The sequence below is a fragment of the Pithys albifrons genome, chromosome 2 (assembly GCF_047495875.1).
Source record: "Pithys albifrons albifrons isolate INPA30051 chromosome 2, PitAlb_v1, whole genome shotgun sequence".
Classification (NCBI taxonomy): domain Eukaryota; kingdom Metazoa; phylum Chordata; class Aves; order Passeriformes; family Thamnophilidae; genus Pithys; species Pithys albifrons.
In genome coordinates, this window is record NC_092459.1 from 75,454,068 (window position 1) to 75,469,946 (window position 15,879).

Sequence of the window (15,879 nt, forward strand, 5' to 3'; positions counted from 1 at the left end):
TATTGTCAGGACACACTTCTTCAGACATGCAAACAGATCTGCTTTCAAACACTATTAAGCCATGTATGGCTTGACATTAAGCATCTTTAATATATTAATATTAAATTATTTTAACATTTATGTTTGCATTAAAGTTTCTGCATAAAACAAAATGAACAAAACATTTCATGATGCTAAAAATCTTATATCCCCCTAGCAAACAGCTGACTTGTGTCAAGCTCCTTCCCCCTTGCCCAACATTAACACAATAACATTTATATCTTATTCAGAACTTAACATCTGGTTTAGTTTCAAAACGCTAAGCAAGAAAAACTCTGCCCCGTCAGTTACTTCATTCTTGTTGGCTGACTGCAGGTGTGCAGGCATTTTTTATTCAGTATTAAACTTGAGATATAATATGAGCAAAATTGAATGAAGTGCCTCAGTTCTAGCTGCCTTTCTGCCTCAAGAAAATAGTAATGAAGACAATACTTAATTATTTTGCTTTACAGCCAGATTCCTAACTACCACCACCTCCAGATGAGGACATCACTAAAACGGGGTAAGAGTCTTTATGTCACTGAGAAACTTGGAAACAAAAAAACTGTTTTCCTCATATTCAATGAAAAGTAGTTCTGTCATTATACAGAGTAGCCAAAAAACATCAAATTCAGATTTTGCTAACCAGGTTCATTTCCACATACTGTGAAACAAGTCCTCAAGAGTTTTACCATGTAAAACATAATCAACAACCTGTAAGCTGGGATACTGCACCAGACTCTGACAAAATTCTAGCCCACATTACAAGGTAGGGTTTTTAAGAGTGACCCAACACACCCTTTTGTTAGTGTCACAAAACTAGCATGCACTTCAGCTTCGTTAGCACAATTAGAAAAAAAAAATTAACCACTGTGAAACAACATTATCAAAAATCTTTCTTTGTAATGCATATCAAAGACTTCATGGTCCTTCATAATACTCCAGGAAGAGATGTCTATGTTCCTATATAGATCAAGGCATCTTTCCAAGGTCTTCCCATGCTGCATTAAGAGCAGTTACGAAGCACACCTTGTTCTACAAAGGTGTTCCTGCTGTTCATGATTGCATTTAGCGTGCATCAAAAAGATACACACATTACTTAACTTTATTTAATTTCAACAAAGTTTAATTTCAGGTGCTTAAGTTAGGAGGCCAGTGTCCTTTATCTTCAGCTGTGCACGACGGATCTTTGCAAAAGTTGTGTTGCAGCTTGAGTTTAATTCAGGAGGCTATTTTGGCTAAGAGTCATCCTCACTCTACTTGTCTGTTTGAGCCAGAAATCTGGGTAGACTGGCTTTGGAGTTTATTGTGTGCATCCCATAGCACAATGACCCAACATAATTCAGGGTTGCATGGTGAAGGAGTGGGACTGTGCAGCTAGAGAGATGTTGGCACTGTGACTGGGTACAGCTGTCACAAAATCCCTCCTTTCACCACTCAAGTCAGAGGAAGTTGACTGGGGACAGTTTCATGGGAGGTTTAAACTGACCTAAGACCTCAGCCTTGTGCTGTTCCCTGTAACGCATTAACACTTGTGCAGACATGCAGACAGGTCAGGGATAAGATACAGTTGAAAAACAGGGTGCTTTTTAAAATAGTGTTCCAAAGGGGTGGCAGGCACAGAATGGATGGGACTGTCTCCTCTTGCAATAACTATGAATGTACATCTCCATCACTGACAAGGGAACCTAACACATAGCAAACACTGAGCTGTACATTACTTCCTTTTCAGACTGATCTTCTGTCCACAGTTATTATGGAGTCAGGGATTCCAGTCCTAACATCTTCTCCCTTCCCAATCCAATGGCTGACTGAAAATACTTTGGAGTGTTCGTGGAACTTATGCCTGCGTTGGTCAGTGACTGAAAGCCCCAGTCTTCTGTACTTTGGTAAGTTTGAAAGCAGAGTTGTCTTTCTAGAATATTTCTATATTGATATCTGTCACTCAGAAGGAAAAAGAATCAGAACTTGCAAAAATGAGAAAAAAGTGCCATAAAACAATGAGTTATTTTAAGGTTGCTGAAGAAGCTGCTGTGTGCTCATGTTTTTGACCTGTGATAAAGTCAAGGTAATGAAATACAATTAGCCCTCTTTCATTAAGGACGAATCTGCTATGAGCTGTGAAATACTGGAGAAAAGTATTGCAAGGGTCTGATATTCTGAGAATTATTGCTTGGAAAACTTAGGCTATTTGAAGTGTAGTACTTTGATTCATAATCTTTCCAGCTATTTCTGAAGACATAAGTCTCAAAATTAAAATGTGAAAGTCATTCTTGAGATGTCTAAAATATACTCTGGAGATTTTGTTTATAAAATCACATTCTGAGATTTCCTTATAAAAAATGCCAGGTATTTCCTTTGTTGATATTCAGCTCTGAGTTTTTGGTATATTTTAGAAACTGCCCTTTTCAAATCAAATTTTCTATTTTGTTTATAACTGTGCATATAGTATTGGAACTGTATAGCATGCTGAAAACTTAAACTTTTTTTTCCCATCTCTTCAGTCATGAGTAATTTTCAATCAGACTTTCATAATTTGTGAACTAGATAAGTGAAAATTAAATTTTCAGCTCTTTGTTAGCTACACTTCTGTCACAAGTTTCTAAAATATATATTTAGTCATGCAGTGAAAAGAAAAACCTGTCATTAAAGTCAGGAGCCCAACTGAGGGATGGAATTTTAACTACATAATATTCTTTTGGGGGCGCAGACACCTCTTTATCATTCTGGTGCAATCAAAGAATACTGCAAAAGGAATGTCCCATCCAAAATATATGGGTTTTTCCAAGTCAGAGCACTCAAAAATCTCTTCTTCAAGATAGTTAAATATTCCAAAGTTAAAAGATAAGGAAAATAAATATTTCTGCCAAAGATTCACCTATTCCCAGTGGAAAGTATTCCAGGAGATCTGTTCCTCCACAACTATCTATCCCCTAAAAGGCAGCACTGCACACTACATATTCATGTCACGTTCAACATGGTGCTGCTCCACTTCAAAACAGGTCATTCTGCTTACATAGTTGCCATTTCCCTGATCTTGTGGCCACTGATGAACTAAGAGCCAGCTTGTCTGAATGCACTTAATACACACAAAGGTAAAAGACAGAGATCCTCCAAGTGCCATGGGGAAGGTGAAGAGCTTTTTAATATGCAGGATACTAAGGAAATTTTGCCAACTCAGATTCTTGTCTAAAGATACATTCAGTGTTTCCATTTATTGTTGTATCACTCTGCCATTCTGTGTTATCCTAATACAAACCACCACTGCTTTTTCTGCCTTCAAACACAGCCCTCCAAGTTAAACTAGACTAGTGTGCTTTTGCTGCTGTTTCTACTTTATATAACTAGATACTCTCCCCCATAAATACAAATTTATCTATACTGACAAATCTGAGTCTTTTTTCATTCCTATAATGATTGTTTTGGTTCAAATCAAAATCATGGTCTCAGCTTTTCACACCTTTTCTTAATCTAGATATTTCAATAGGTTTCCTAATCACCTGCACGATATAAATCCAGGCAGCAAAAGGTAGTTATTTCTTTTGACAATCTCATTTAGTAACTGCAACATTTTAATCACTAGTTTTAAGGAAAGTTACTCATGACTGTAAAGGGTTAATCATCTGGTCACTGAAGACTGATATTACATCACAGTTTGAGCTTTCATCTTTAGCATCTGCTGGCACATCTGGTTGTTGACCTTAGCTGTGTTCTGAGTCACTTAAAAGGTTTTTAAAATATGCATTTGAAGCGTAGTATCAGAGTTTTAAACACTTTTTAGTAGCTGTAATGGTTTTATATCAAGTCTATAAAAGGACTGTAGAAAGCATTCGCAATTACAAAACAACCAGGAAATAACATTAATATGCAGCTTTCAAAAGAGGAAGAAGCAGAGAAACAGAGAAAATATGAAGCAAGAAACAGGGATTAAAAATGTTTTAAAACAAGTAATGACAGTTAATTCTTGTAATCAGTGTGAAAATTGGATAGGTGGCAGTTTAAGATAGAAGGGAGCCAGAGGACATTGGAACAGATAATTGAAGTCAACATTTGAATAAACTTTGCAGTAACTGATGCTAAATTTGAGGCTTACAAACCAATTTGTCATTATTTAACTCAAAAATCTGACCATAAGAAAGAGGAAGTATTCAAGTAAATATAGATAAACATTTAATTTTGTGGGTTTAACTACTGAATTTAAAGTTCTACCTTCAGCAACTGGGATATTTCCATGTTTTATAAAACTGAATAAGTGAAAAAAATAGCAAAAGACATTGTCACTTGTTTTCACTAGCACTTTAGGTTTTTTGTCTTGTTTTCCATGTGTTAAGCAGTTCATATTGTTCACTTAACAATACTTAATGGAAACAGTATTTTTCAGTATTTTCTGTCTAAGGAAAGTGAAACTGAAGGGGTCAATTGAAAAGGATAATATAACAGTGGCAAGAAGAATGTAAAGACATTCTCCTCTTGAAAGAGTAATTGTACTATAGAAGCAAGTTATTATTTAGAGCATGATATTGAGCAATGCTAAACGTGACTGCAGTACTACAGAGGCCCTAAAACATCACCTGCAATGCAACTATTCCAGTGTGAAAACTGTAAGCATACTGATCTCTTTTCAGTGCTGGGCTTTCAAATAGGAAAAACCCTGAGACCATCTAAATCACTTAAGATCAAAGGGTAAAATGCAACCATGTGATGTAGATGCATCAGCACTTTTACCTTGGAGTTCTTGTAATTTCATTTGTACTGACTGAAATAGTTACAGCATAGTGATACTGATGGAGTCATCAAGTGTCTGAAAAAACTTTATCAAGTCAGCTGTAAAAACTGTCATTAATTATTCTAGTTTTCTTTACTTCCTGCAGTTGCTCACTATAGAGGAACAAAACAGCAGAAACACTAAGACAAAATTTTCTGCTGATACTCACATGGATTATTGCAAAACGTCAAAGTGACCATATTTTACACATTATTTTGTGTATTTTAAATGAAAGGGTATTTCTACTGACAAAGGTGTGATTTGAGAACAGGCTACAGCAAGAGAATGCAAAAGCTCACTTTTTCAGTTGTGATTTCAACACTAGCACCATCCATGGCCTTGGGCAAGTAATCAGATTAATGGTATCTGAATCCTTACCCCTGAAAAATGGGTTGATAATACTTATCTCATGTGCTGTTGTGAGGATTACTATTTGTAATGTTCTCTGAAGACTGAAAACACTCCTGAACTATAAACATAGGACATTATTAATTCTGTCTCAAGGGAGATGTAGAGGAGTAACTCTTCATAAAAAAACTGGAATTCCAGTTTAGAAACTCTACTTACTTCAAGTCTTTGGACGATTTCTCTGATGTCTTCAGTACAATTATCTGCTGCAGACAGAAGAATACATTCTCCTCTTTCATAAAATATTTTGATGCTCATTAATCCAGATGTCCATCCAATAACATCTCTGCAGGAGCAGTTAAACACAACGTTTTTGGATTCCTTTTCAATCAACATGATAAACTCATTGGAGATTCCAAGGAGACACTCGATATCAGCAGACTGGCCAAAATCTCGGGCAATCACATTCCACATAATTGCTCCAACACTGAACAGATGTGCATCTTTCCTTGGTTTCACTTTTTCCTTCTTTTTTGCCCCTAAAGTAATAAAGCTGAACTTTGCTGAAGTATCTACTGTAGCTGTGGTAACAAAATTTTCTGCCAGATCTTTCAAGTATTCTTGACGTGTCCGTGTGGCCATGGCTCGAAATTTTTCCGACTTATGTGCTGCATTTTCAGCATTAATAACTTTGGCTAAAAGGAAGTCCCTAAAGACTGCTGATTTGGGGAAGGTTACTCCTTTGGGAATGGGTGGACCAAATGGAGGTACATCTTTTGATCGTGAAACACCAACACTAGAAACAGAAAAAAATCAAAATGGTAAATTCCCTAGAAAAAGAAAAATCAGATGATAAGCAGAATTGTGATCTGTGTAGTCCATTTACACAGTTGCATTTAGCTCTAACTTGTCAATTTTCAGACTTTTCAGACTCATCAAAGAAAACCAGTTGGTTGTCTGTTTTAAAATGGCTTTCTAATTTTAAATATATAAGGGATATTATTAAAAAAGGACACTATTTACTACCACAAAAGATAACAAAGGTGACTTCTTAGGGTGTCACTGTCTCCTTTCTTTAAAGGCATAAATATAAAAATGCATAGTGAGACATAAATGAGAGAAGTATTTTTAAAAATTATTTTTTATTTAAGTCTATCATTTTCAGCTGTCACTCAGTTGCATCAACTTAAAAATAAGAAATATATAAACTGAATTCATTTTAATCCTTGGGTATTTTGCTACAATGAAGTGGGAAGACAAAGTATTGGTGTCCAGTGTGACTATAATGGAGCGTTCTTCACCTGTTTAAGCTGGCTAGTCTGTGTTCATAAAATTTGAAGATAACTGTAATTTTTTCATATAGGCAGTTCACAGCAAAATGTAAGAGAAATAGGGATATTTTAAATTGATACAATTATACCTCTAATTGATACATACTTAATGTATTACAACTGAAAAATAATTTCAAAATACAGTGCAAACTACATCTAACTACTACTGGTTTTACTGAAATTCAGTCACATTTGGGATGACAGACATCGTTTAGCAGTAAGAAAAATGGAACTTAGGAAATATCATGTATTATTAGACACAAAATGGTTATCGAAATAAAACAAAGTTCTAAAAGATAGTTGAAGTTCTAGTGGACAACTAGTAATATGACCCAACCTTATGATGGATTTCATTCCAAATAATGAAAAAATGACATTTATACTTGCTAAACCTATGTTATTACAGATCATGTCTTTATCATTTGCACAAGTCCCAGTCAGTTGACAACTATGTTTCCACCTTGGTTACCATGCTCAAATTCATGCAGTGATTTAAATGTGAGAGTTAAGGTCATCTGAAATTTGAGATGTTTTTATATTCTCCAGAAGACCTCATTCTTATATTTAAAGGCCACGGCCCATCCCAGTGTCATATTGTCATACTCAGGGATTTATACAGGATAATAGCCTTCTGAAATACTTTATTTTAAATCACACTATTGTAAAAGGAAACAAATGTGCAATACAAATTCTAACTTAATTTTTATTGCTACATCTGCAAATCTTATTTTCACTAACTTGTTATATCCCCATTTTCTGTCCATAAATCAGCAAAACAGACTTCTGCTTATACTCATTTTAAGTCTACAAAATATGCTCCATAATTCTAGATGTGTGCAAGGCAGACACCAGGGTTTCTAACTCACAGGAAATGTAGCAGAAGTTTTAAAATTGTATATGTAATATTTTCAAGAAATACAAAACTCTTAGAAGACAGTTCCGTTGTAGTCTTAGTAACAAACTTAGATAGTTATAAGGCTCTACTCACCTATAACACACATTTTCAGTGCAAGGGTTATGCACTTTGACTATGACAAACACATGTTGAAAGTGGGAACGAATATTTTTTGGAGTAAAAGGAAGCGCTCCTGGCTCTTGGAAGACAATGGTAACTATGTCATTTCCTATATGCCTTTTCCTTAGCAGCTAGACAAGAAACATGTATTGAAAAATTAGTTAAAAAATAATCACAGTTTCTTCATCTTAGGAAAGAAACTCAAAATAAATTAAACATAATTTTACACAAATAATAAATCATATTCTGGGTAACTACAGATAAAAGACATTGGACTGAAATGCAAAAATATTGGGAAAGGAAATTGGTCTAAGTTCACAAAAATGCTAGTGAGTTCTCTCACATCCCCACACTAGTTCTGTATAGTTTCTGCTCATTTCTTGTTTATTTTAATGTTTTTCTCTTACTTTAGTGCATCACTTAACCGATAAAAAAATGTTACATCATCTGACATTTCTCACTATCCAGACTACTGTATACCACTTCCCTCTTTACAGTGTAATATTTGTCTACAATAAAAACATAATATTGCTTCTAGTTCTCAATAAAACTTGCTTTCTATGTTGCAATTCTATTAAATATTGTCCCTAATATTATTATCTAATTTTTAGAAAAACATAGATTATCACAAATACTCATCACAAATTTTAACAACTGCATACTAGAGGAACAAAGCTAAGATTCATGGAGAAACAATAGCTATGAGAAACTCATTAATTAAAACCTTCTTGTAATTGGTAGCTTTTATCATCAATATATTTAAGGAATAATTTAAAGTGTTTGAATCGTTGTCACAGGCTAAAACTTAGTAAAAACAGCAAAACATGTCCAGCAATGGGGGACCACTAGTCTTTCTCCCCAAGAAAACCCAACAAAACAACACAGTAAAATAATGTTCACTTCCCTCATGGAGGTAATTTTTCACATTTTTTTTCTTAAATACCTTTACTTATAAAATATCCACACAAATTAAAGACAGAAATAAAAGTAGTCTACCATGTGCTACATTTAAAATGTTACCCAGGCTGTGAAAGACCTTGCCCTGTCGACTAACAGCATACACTTAAGCTACACCTTAGCTCATGTGTAACTAAAAAGGATATAAAAATAAATTTATTTAAAAACTTTATGACAGAGCCAGTAATAATTTCTCTATCAAGCTGATTTTACAGAACCTAATTTTTCTAATAAAAGAGTATTTTCTTGTATTTCTTTCAGTTCCATTAAAAACTGGAATATCAGCTACCAACAAAAAACCGCAAAGTTGCATATACTAAAACCCATCTAAAAATAACACAGAGGATGTTATTCTAAAGGTAGGAAGAAGGACCAAAGCCACAATTTTAAAGCACTCAGTATATCTGTATTATTTGAAACATAATCAAAATCCCAAATACATATTAAAGAAATAAGACTTCTTGTGAAACTTTACAACAGACATAAGAACAGAAAATGGTATTTGATGTAAGTCATGTGGCTCAGTCAAGTTTCCATGTTTTTCAGAGTAAAATCAAAACAACTGGCTATTTGAGCCAATTAAAGTATATAACCTGTTGTGTACAAATTGCAGTACAAGTACACTCTATGGAACTGATCACAGAACTAAGTGTGTCAGGTATGCTTTAACTTGCTGAACTAGTGAGTCATACAATTAGATCACAGTGGTGCAGCACAGTTTCATGTTTAGAAGGTAATACTCTCATAGTTTGGAATTTTAAATTTGTAAGAAATCTCCAGTTGAAGGGTACAGGGTGATTAATTTCTGCCTTATATCGCTAAGTGCCCAGTTACTCTCTCTTGCCTTAGTGGTTCATGTTCATTTCCACAAAGCAAGTAAAAAAAAATTAGAATGCAATCCTCTTTAAAGTTATATTTGAAATAATCGCTATTTTCAAGAATACTTTCTGCTTTTGTAGTCCCCTTTAGGAGGTTCTGCTTGCCTTCATGGGTAGCTCAAGCAAGAATAGCAGTCACTTAGCAAGAGATAAGTTTTAGAAGTGTTTGAAATTTTACTAGCAAACACCTTTTTTAAATTATGTCAGTTCCCATATCCTACCCCAAAACTAGTTTTCAAGAGCTGAAACCTCTACAAGGTACAAAAATACAAACAGGAGGACAGATCATTATTTTTAAGAACCTTACCAAGCTCGTAGAGATCTTAGTCACTTCTTCAACAATTTAAAATAAAATCAGTGTAACACTGTCTCAGTTTGAGGGGAAAAACCAAAATGTTTTACCCACAAGCAGGGGAGGGGCCTCCTCCTCAATAATCACACCACTCTTTATCAAATTTAAGAAAAGGAATTTTAATACAAGAAGGATAACTGCTATATATATATATGTAAACAGACTAGTGCAACCCACTTCCCCAACACCATAAGAGGAAAAAAAAAAACAACAACAACAAAAACCCAGCAGGTTTTCCTCCGGGAGAAAAGGTTATACTTAAGTGTCCTTGTCACAGCCCGCTGGCTGCAGAGTGAGTTTCAGTCCCTCTCCAGCGAAACAGACGAGCAGTGGGCTTTCAGATGGACTCAGTCTCTTCCCCTGTGTTCCCCGTCCAAGAAGCAGAAAAGGTACGAGCGACCAGCAGCAAATCCAAGGCAGGTAGCAGCACGGCAGGAAAAAGTAATCCGAAGTAGGCAGCGGCAAGACAGCCAGGGAAAAACCCCAGCAGTAACCAGCAGGGCAGCCTGCCTCCTTGGAGTCCCCACTCCCCCGTTCCGCCGAGCCAAGACTGAGGAGAATATCCAAAAAAAAACCAAAAGAGACAAACCTGCCCCCACCCCAGCGATCACAGTTAACTACTTCTTTTGTCAACCGCTGGCCTGGGCAGTTAAGTGGCAGGGGAGAGAATTTACATAATAATCCCAAACTACAACATTATCCACCCCTAAATTCTCTTCCATGCCGATACTCTACATTAAACTTAAATTTTCTTTCAAATAATTAAGTGTTTACAAATACAGTAATATGAGTCGTTTACCCAGAGATAAGTTCCCCTTGAGGTACACATCGTGTCTCTCCATCTTCCTGCATCACCCACCAGGTGGAACCAGATCCTTGAGCAAAGACAACCCCACGAATGGGTTTGCCTTTGCCTGAGGCAGGGTTGATCCAGACTGTTTTCCCTAGCATACCTCTCAGGTGTATTACAGGGACTTTGTCTCCATCTACAGTGTGAAGGGGTTCTGATTGGGCAGGGCCGGCTCGATTGACAGAGCCTCTAGTGTTGACTAGCCATGTAGCCTTTGCTAAGTGTTGATCCCAGTGTTTGAAAGTCCCTCCACCCAACGCCTTTAAAGTGGTTTTCAACAGTCCATTACACCGCTCAACTTTCCCGGCAGCTGGTGCATGGTAGGGGATATGATACACCCACTCAATGCCATGTTCTCTCGCCCAGGTAGCAACTAAGCTGTTTTTGAAATGAGTTCCATTATCTGACTCAATTCGTTCTGGGGTGCCATGTCGCCACAGCACTTGTTTTTCCAGGCCTAGGATGGTGTTCCGAGCAGTGGCGTGAGGCACTGGGTGTGTCTCCAGCCACCCTGTGGTTGCTTCCACCATGGTGAGCACATAGCGCTTGCCTTGGCGGGTCTGTGGCAGTGTGATGTAGTCAACCTGCCAGGCCTCCCCGTACTTATACTTATCCCAGCGTCCACCATACCACAGGGGCTTCACTCTCTTAGCCTGCTTAATGGCAGCACATGTCTCACAGTCGTGGATAACCTGAGAGATAATGTCCATGGTTAAATCCACCCCTCGGTCTCGTGCCCATTTATAAGTGGCATCTCTGCCCTGATGGCCCGAGGCATCATGGGCCCATCGAGCCAAGAACAGCTCTCCCTTGTGCTGCCAGTCCAGATCTGTCTGTGATACTTTCACTTGCGCAGCTCGGTCTGCCTGTTGGTTGTTGAGATGTTCCTCATTGGCCCGATTTTTGGGCACGTGTGCGTCTACGTGGCGGACTCTCACAATCAGCTTCTCTACTCGGGTGGCAATATCTTGCCATATATCGGCAGCCCAGATGGGTTTCCCTCTGCGTTTCCAATTGGTTTTCTTCCATCGGTCTAACCATCCCCAGAGAGCATTGGCCACCATCCATGAGTCGGTGTAGAGGTAAAGCTTTGGCCATTTCTCTCGTTCAGCAATGTCCAGGGCCAACTGCACGGCTTTAAGCTCTGCAAACTGACTCGACCCACCTTCTCCTTCAGTAGCTTCTGCAACTTGTCGTGTGGGACTCCATACAGCTGCTTTCCATTTGCGATTAGTCCCTACAATGCGACAGGAGCCATCGGTGAAGAGGGCGTAGCGTATTTCCTCTTTTGGCAATTGATTGTATGGTGGAGCTTCTTCCGCACGTGTCACCTGCTCTTCCTCTTCATCTGCTAGACCAAAATTTTCACCTTCAGGCCAGTTTGTGATGATTTCCAGGATCCCAGGGCGATTTGATTTTCCTATACGGGCGCGCTGCGTAATCAGGGCAATCCACTTGCTCCAGGTAGCATCAGTGGCGTGATGTGTAGAGGCAGCCTGTCCTGACAACATCCACTTCAGCACTGGTAGTCGAGGTGCCAGAAACAGCTGTGCTTCTGTGCCAATCACCTCTGAGGCGGCTTGGACTCCTTCATAGGCGGCTAGGATCTCTTTCTCTGTGGGGGTATAGTTGGCTTCAGATCCTCTGTAGCCTCGGCTCCAGAATCCAAGTGGTCGGCCTCGAGTCTCACCAGGCACCTTCTGCCAAAGGCTCCAAGACAGGCCATTATTCCCGGCGGCGGAGTAGAGCATGTTCTGTACGTCTGGTCCTGTCCTGACTGGTCCAAGGGCTACAGCCTGAGCAATCTCATGCTTGATCTGGTCAAAGGCTTGTTGCTGCTCAGGGCCCCAGTGGAAATCATTCTTCTTACGGGTTACCAAGTAGAGAGGGCTTACGATCTGACTGTATGCTGGGATATGCATCCTCCAGAACCCTATGGCACCCAGGAAGGCTTGTGTTTCCTTTTTGCTGGTAGGTGGAGACATTGCTGTGATCTTATTGATGACTTCTGTTGGAATCTGACGGCGTCCATCCTGCCACTTCACTCCCAGGAACTGGATCTCTTGGGCTGGTCCCTTAACCTTACTCCGTTTGATGGCAAAGCCAGCTCCCAAAAGGATCTGGATGATTTTCTCTCCTTTCTGAAAAACCTCTTCTGCTGTGTCCCCCCACACAATGATGTCATCAATGTATTGCAGGTGTTCTGGAGCCTCACCCTTCTCCAGTGCAGTCTGGATCAGTCCATGACAGATGGTGGGACTGTGTTTCCACCCCTGGGGTAGTCGGTTCCAGGTGTACTGCACGCCCCTCCAGGTGAAAGCAAACTGTGGCCTGCACTCTGGTGCCAGAGGAATGGAGAAGAACGCATTAGCAATGTCAATAGTGGCATACCACTTTGCTGCCCTGGACTCCAGTTCATACTGGAGCTCCAGCATGTCCGGCACAGCGGCACTCAGCGGTGGGGTAACTTCATTCAAGCCACGATAGTCCACAGTCAATCTCCATTCTCCATCAGACTTATGCACAGGCCAGATGGGGCTGTTGAAGGGTGAGTGGGTTTTGCTGACCACCCCTTGGCTCTCCAGTTCACGGATCATCTTATGGATGGGGATCACAGCATCACGGTTCGTTCGGTATTGCCGACGGTGCACTGTCGTGGTGGCAATTGGCACTTGCTGTTCCTCAACTTTCAACAGTCCAACAGCAGAAGGACTTTCTGAGAGACCTGGCAATGAGTTCAATTGTTCAATCCCTTCTGTCTGTACAGTGGCTATTCCAAAAGCCCATCTATGCCCCTTTGGGTCCTTAAAATATCCATTCCTGAGGTAGTCAATGCCCAGGATACATGGGGCGGCTGGACCAGTCACAATGGGGTGTTTCTGCCAATCTCTCCCTGTCAAGCTCACTTCAGCTTCTAGCACAGTCAACTCTTGAGATCCCCCTGTCACCCCAGAAATAGAAATAGTTTCTGAGCCCACATGTCCTGATGGCATTAATGTGCATTGAGCGCCAGTATCAACCAAAGCCTTATACTTTTGTGGGTCTGATGTACCAGGCCATCGAATCCACACAGTCCAATAGACACGGTTGTCCCGTGCCTCTACCTGGCTAGAGGCAGGGCCCCTCTAACACTGATCCTGGTCATAGCGGTCAGAACCTTTTCTCGATGAGTACACCTGGGAGGTGCCCTCCTGTGGGTCAGATTCTTGCCCGTGGGAAACTGGGACTGCACTTACTCTCACTGACCTTCTTCCATTCTCCTTCAGTTCTTGTACTCGGGCTGCAAGGGCACGGGTGGGTTTCCCATCCCACCGTCCCATGTCTTCTCCATGTTTGGCCAGGAAGTACCACATCTCAGTTCGTGAGGTCTGTCCACTTCCTCTGGCTGGGGGGCGTCTGGCTCTGACTTCAGAGGTTCTCATTCGCACTGGTGCCACTTGGAGACTTTCCCTAATTTCCTCTCTGATCGCTTTTACCTCTGCAGGCAGCGTCTTGAGACTCTCAACCAATGTCTCTACAGCAGAAATACGGGCCTGCATTGGGCTGTGGGTCATGCTTTCATATATCCGGAGCTTATTTGCTACTGCGCCCACTGTTTCATGGTTCTCTTCCCTATACATGGATGCCAGGAAATCGGTGTATTCAGCTGGCCCCGAGCGTGAAAGGTCCCACCACATATGTGGTGTGCATCTGACCTTGTCAGGGTCATTATTGGCTTGCCCACCTCTTCCAAAAAGCACGTCCATCATTGCCATCTCCCTCAGACGTAAAATTCCTTCTTCCATCGTCTTCCAAGTCTTCCTAATATGATGTTCCTGCAGGATTTCTCTATAAACAAACTTCTCTCTTACACTCGTTAGAAGTCGTGCCCAGAGTGAAAGGGGCTTTGATTCCCTCACGAACACCTGTTCAATAGCCACGTCCTGGGCCAGAGCCCCCAAAAACCTGGCTTCAGCACCATCCAGTTGTAAGGTTTCACCCATAAGGTCCCAAACTCGGATCAACCAAGTCAGGATGGGCTCACCCGGGTGTCGAGCAATGTCTTTCCGCAAACTACGGAGATTATCAAATGACAATGACTCAGTGATAATCTCAGGCTCTGGGTCTGCTTGCTGTGGAGGTGCAGCAGCCCCCTCATCGTCTGCTGGATGGTCTAATTTGGTCTTATATTTCCTTTTCTGAATAGGGGCAACTTCCATAGGCTTGGCCTGTCCTCCTGGTTTAGCCTCATCCTTTTCTCCCTTCACTGTGGCATCAGGGGTTTTATTCTCTCGCTTTTCCCCCTTCACTGGGCTAGGTTTCTGAATGCATTCTGGAAAAACCCTGGCCCTACCTTCAAACATTCTGTAAGCTGCAGGGATACAACCCTGCAGAAAAACCATAAAGAGCAAGATATCTCTGGCATCCAGGGAGAATTTAAACATCTCAAAAGCTGTTGTAGCAGACTTGAATGGGGAATGGACAAAGGGTTGGGAGAAGAGATTCCCCTTTGTTCCTTCCCAAGGGTCCGTACTATTATCACTGAATCCCCAGAGGTAGCAGCTTAGGTTGCGGCAGGAAAACAGCCTGGAGAGCACCACCCACATGACATCCAAAGGCATCGAATTCATGGCACCATAAATCCAGAGTAAGAACTCAATAATAATTGCGGCTATTTGAGTTTTGCTCATTGATTTGTTGATAAGACTTAAACCTGCCGCTCCTTTTGGCATGAATTTGTACCAACAAAAAGCCAATATATTATACAGGATGGTCCTGATGAACTCTAAGCTCAAGACCCACATGGTGCCACAAAATAGCAGTTATCCTTCTTTGTTTACAAGCCCCACACGTTGGGCGCCAAGAAATGTCTCAGTTTGAGGGGAAAAACCAAAATGTTTTACCCACAAGCAGGGGAGGGGCCTCCTCCTCAATAATCACACCACTCTTTATCAAATTTAAGAAAAGGAATTTTAATACAAGAAGGATAACTGCTATATATATATATGTAAACAGACTAGTGCAACCCACTTCCCCAACACCATAAGAGGAAAAAAAAAAACAACAACAACAAAAACCCAGCAGGTTTTCCTCCGGGAGAAAAGGTTATACTTAAGTGTCCTTGTCACAGCCCGCTGGCTGCAGAGTGAGTTTCAGTCCCTCTCCAGCGAAACAGACGAGCAGTGGGCTTTCAGATGGACTCAGTCTCTTCCCCTGTGTTCCCCGTCCAAGAAGCAGAAAAGGTACGAGCGACCAGCAGCAAATCCAAGGCAGGTAGCAGCACGGCAGGAAAAAGTAATCCGAAGTAGGCAGCGGCAAGACAGCCAGGGAAAAACCCCAGCAGTAACCAGCAGGGCAGCCTGCCTCCTTGGAGTCCCCACTCCCC

The 15,879-nt window shown here is 40.6% G+C and overlaps 1 protein-coding gene across 6 annotated transcripts in view; it reads right to left on the minus strand.

Annotated features, from left to right (window-relative positions):
* SIPA1L2 (signal induced proliferation associated 1 like 2) overlaps positions 1-15,879 on the minus strand; it is a 183,338-nt gene that overhangs the window by 45,260 nt on the left and 122,199 nt on the right. For all 6 annotated transcript variants that reach the window (XM_071549552.1, XM_071549555.1, XM_071549554.1 and 3 more), the window contains exons 8-9: positions 7,451-7,608; positions 5,351-5,927 (exon numbers count right to left, since the gene is read on the minus strand). In XM_071549552.1, coding sequence (XP_071405653.1) covers positions 5,351-5,927; positions 7,451-7,608 — 735 coding nt within the window. The remainder of the gene's footprint in view (positions 1-5,350; positions 5,928-7,450; positions 7,609-15,879) is intronic.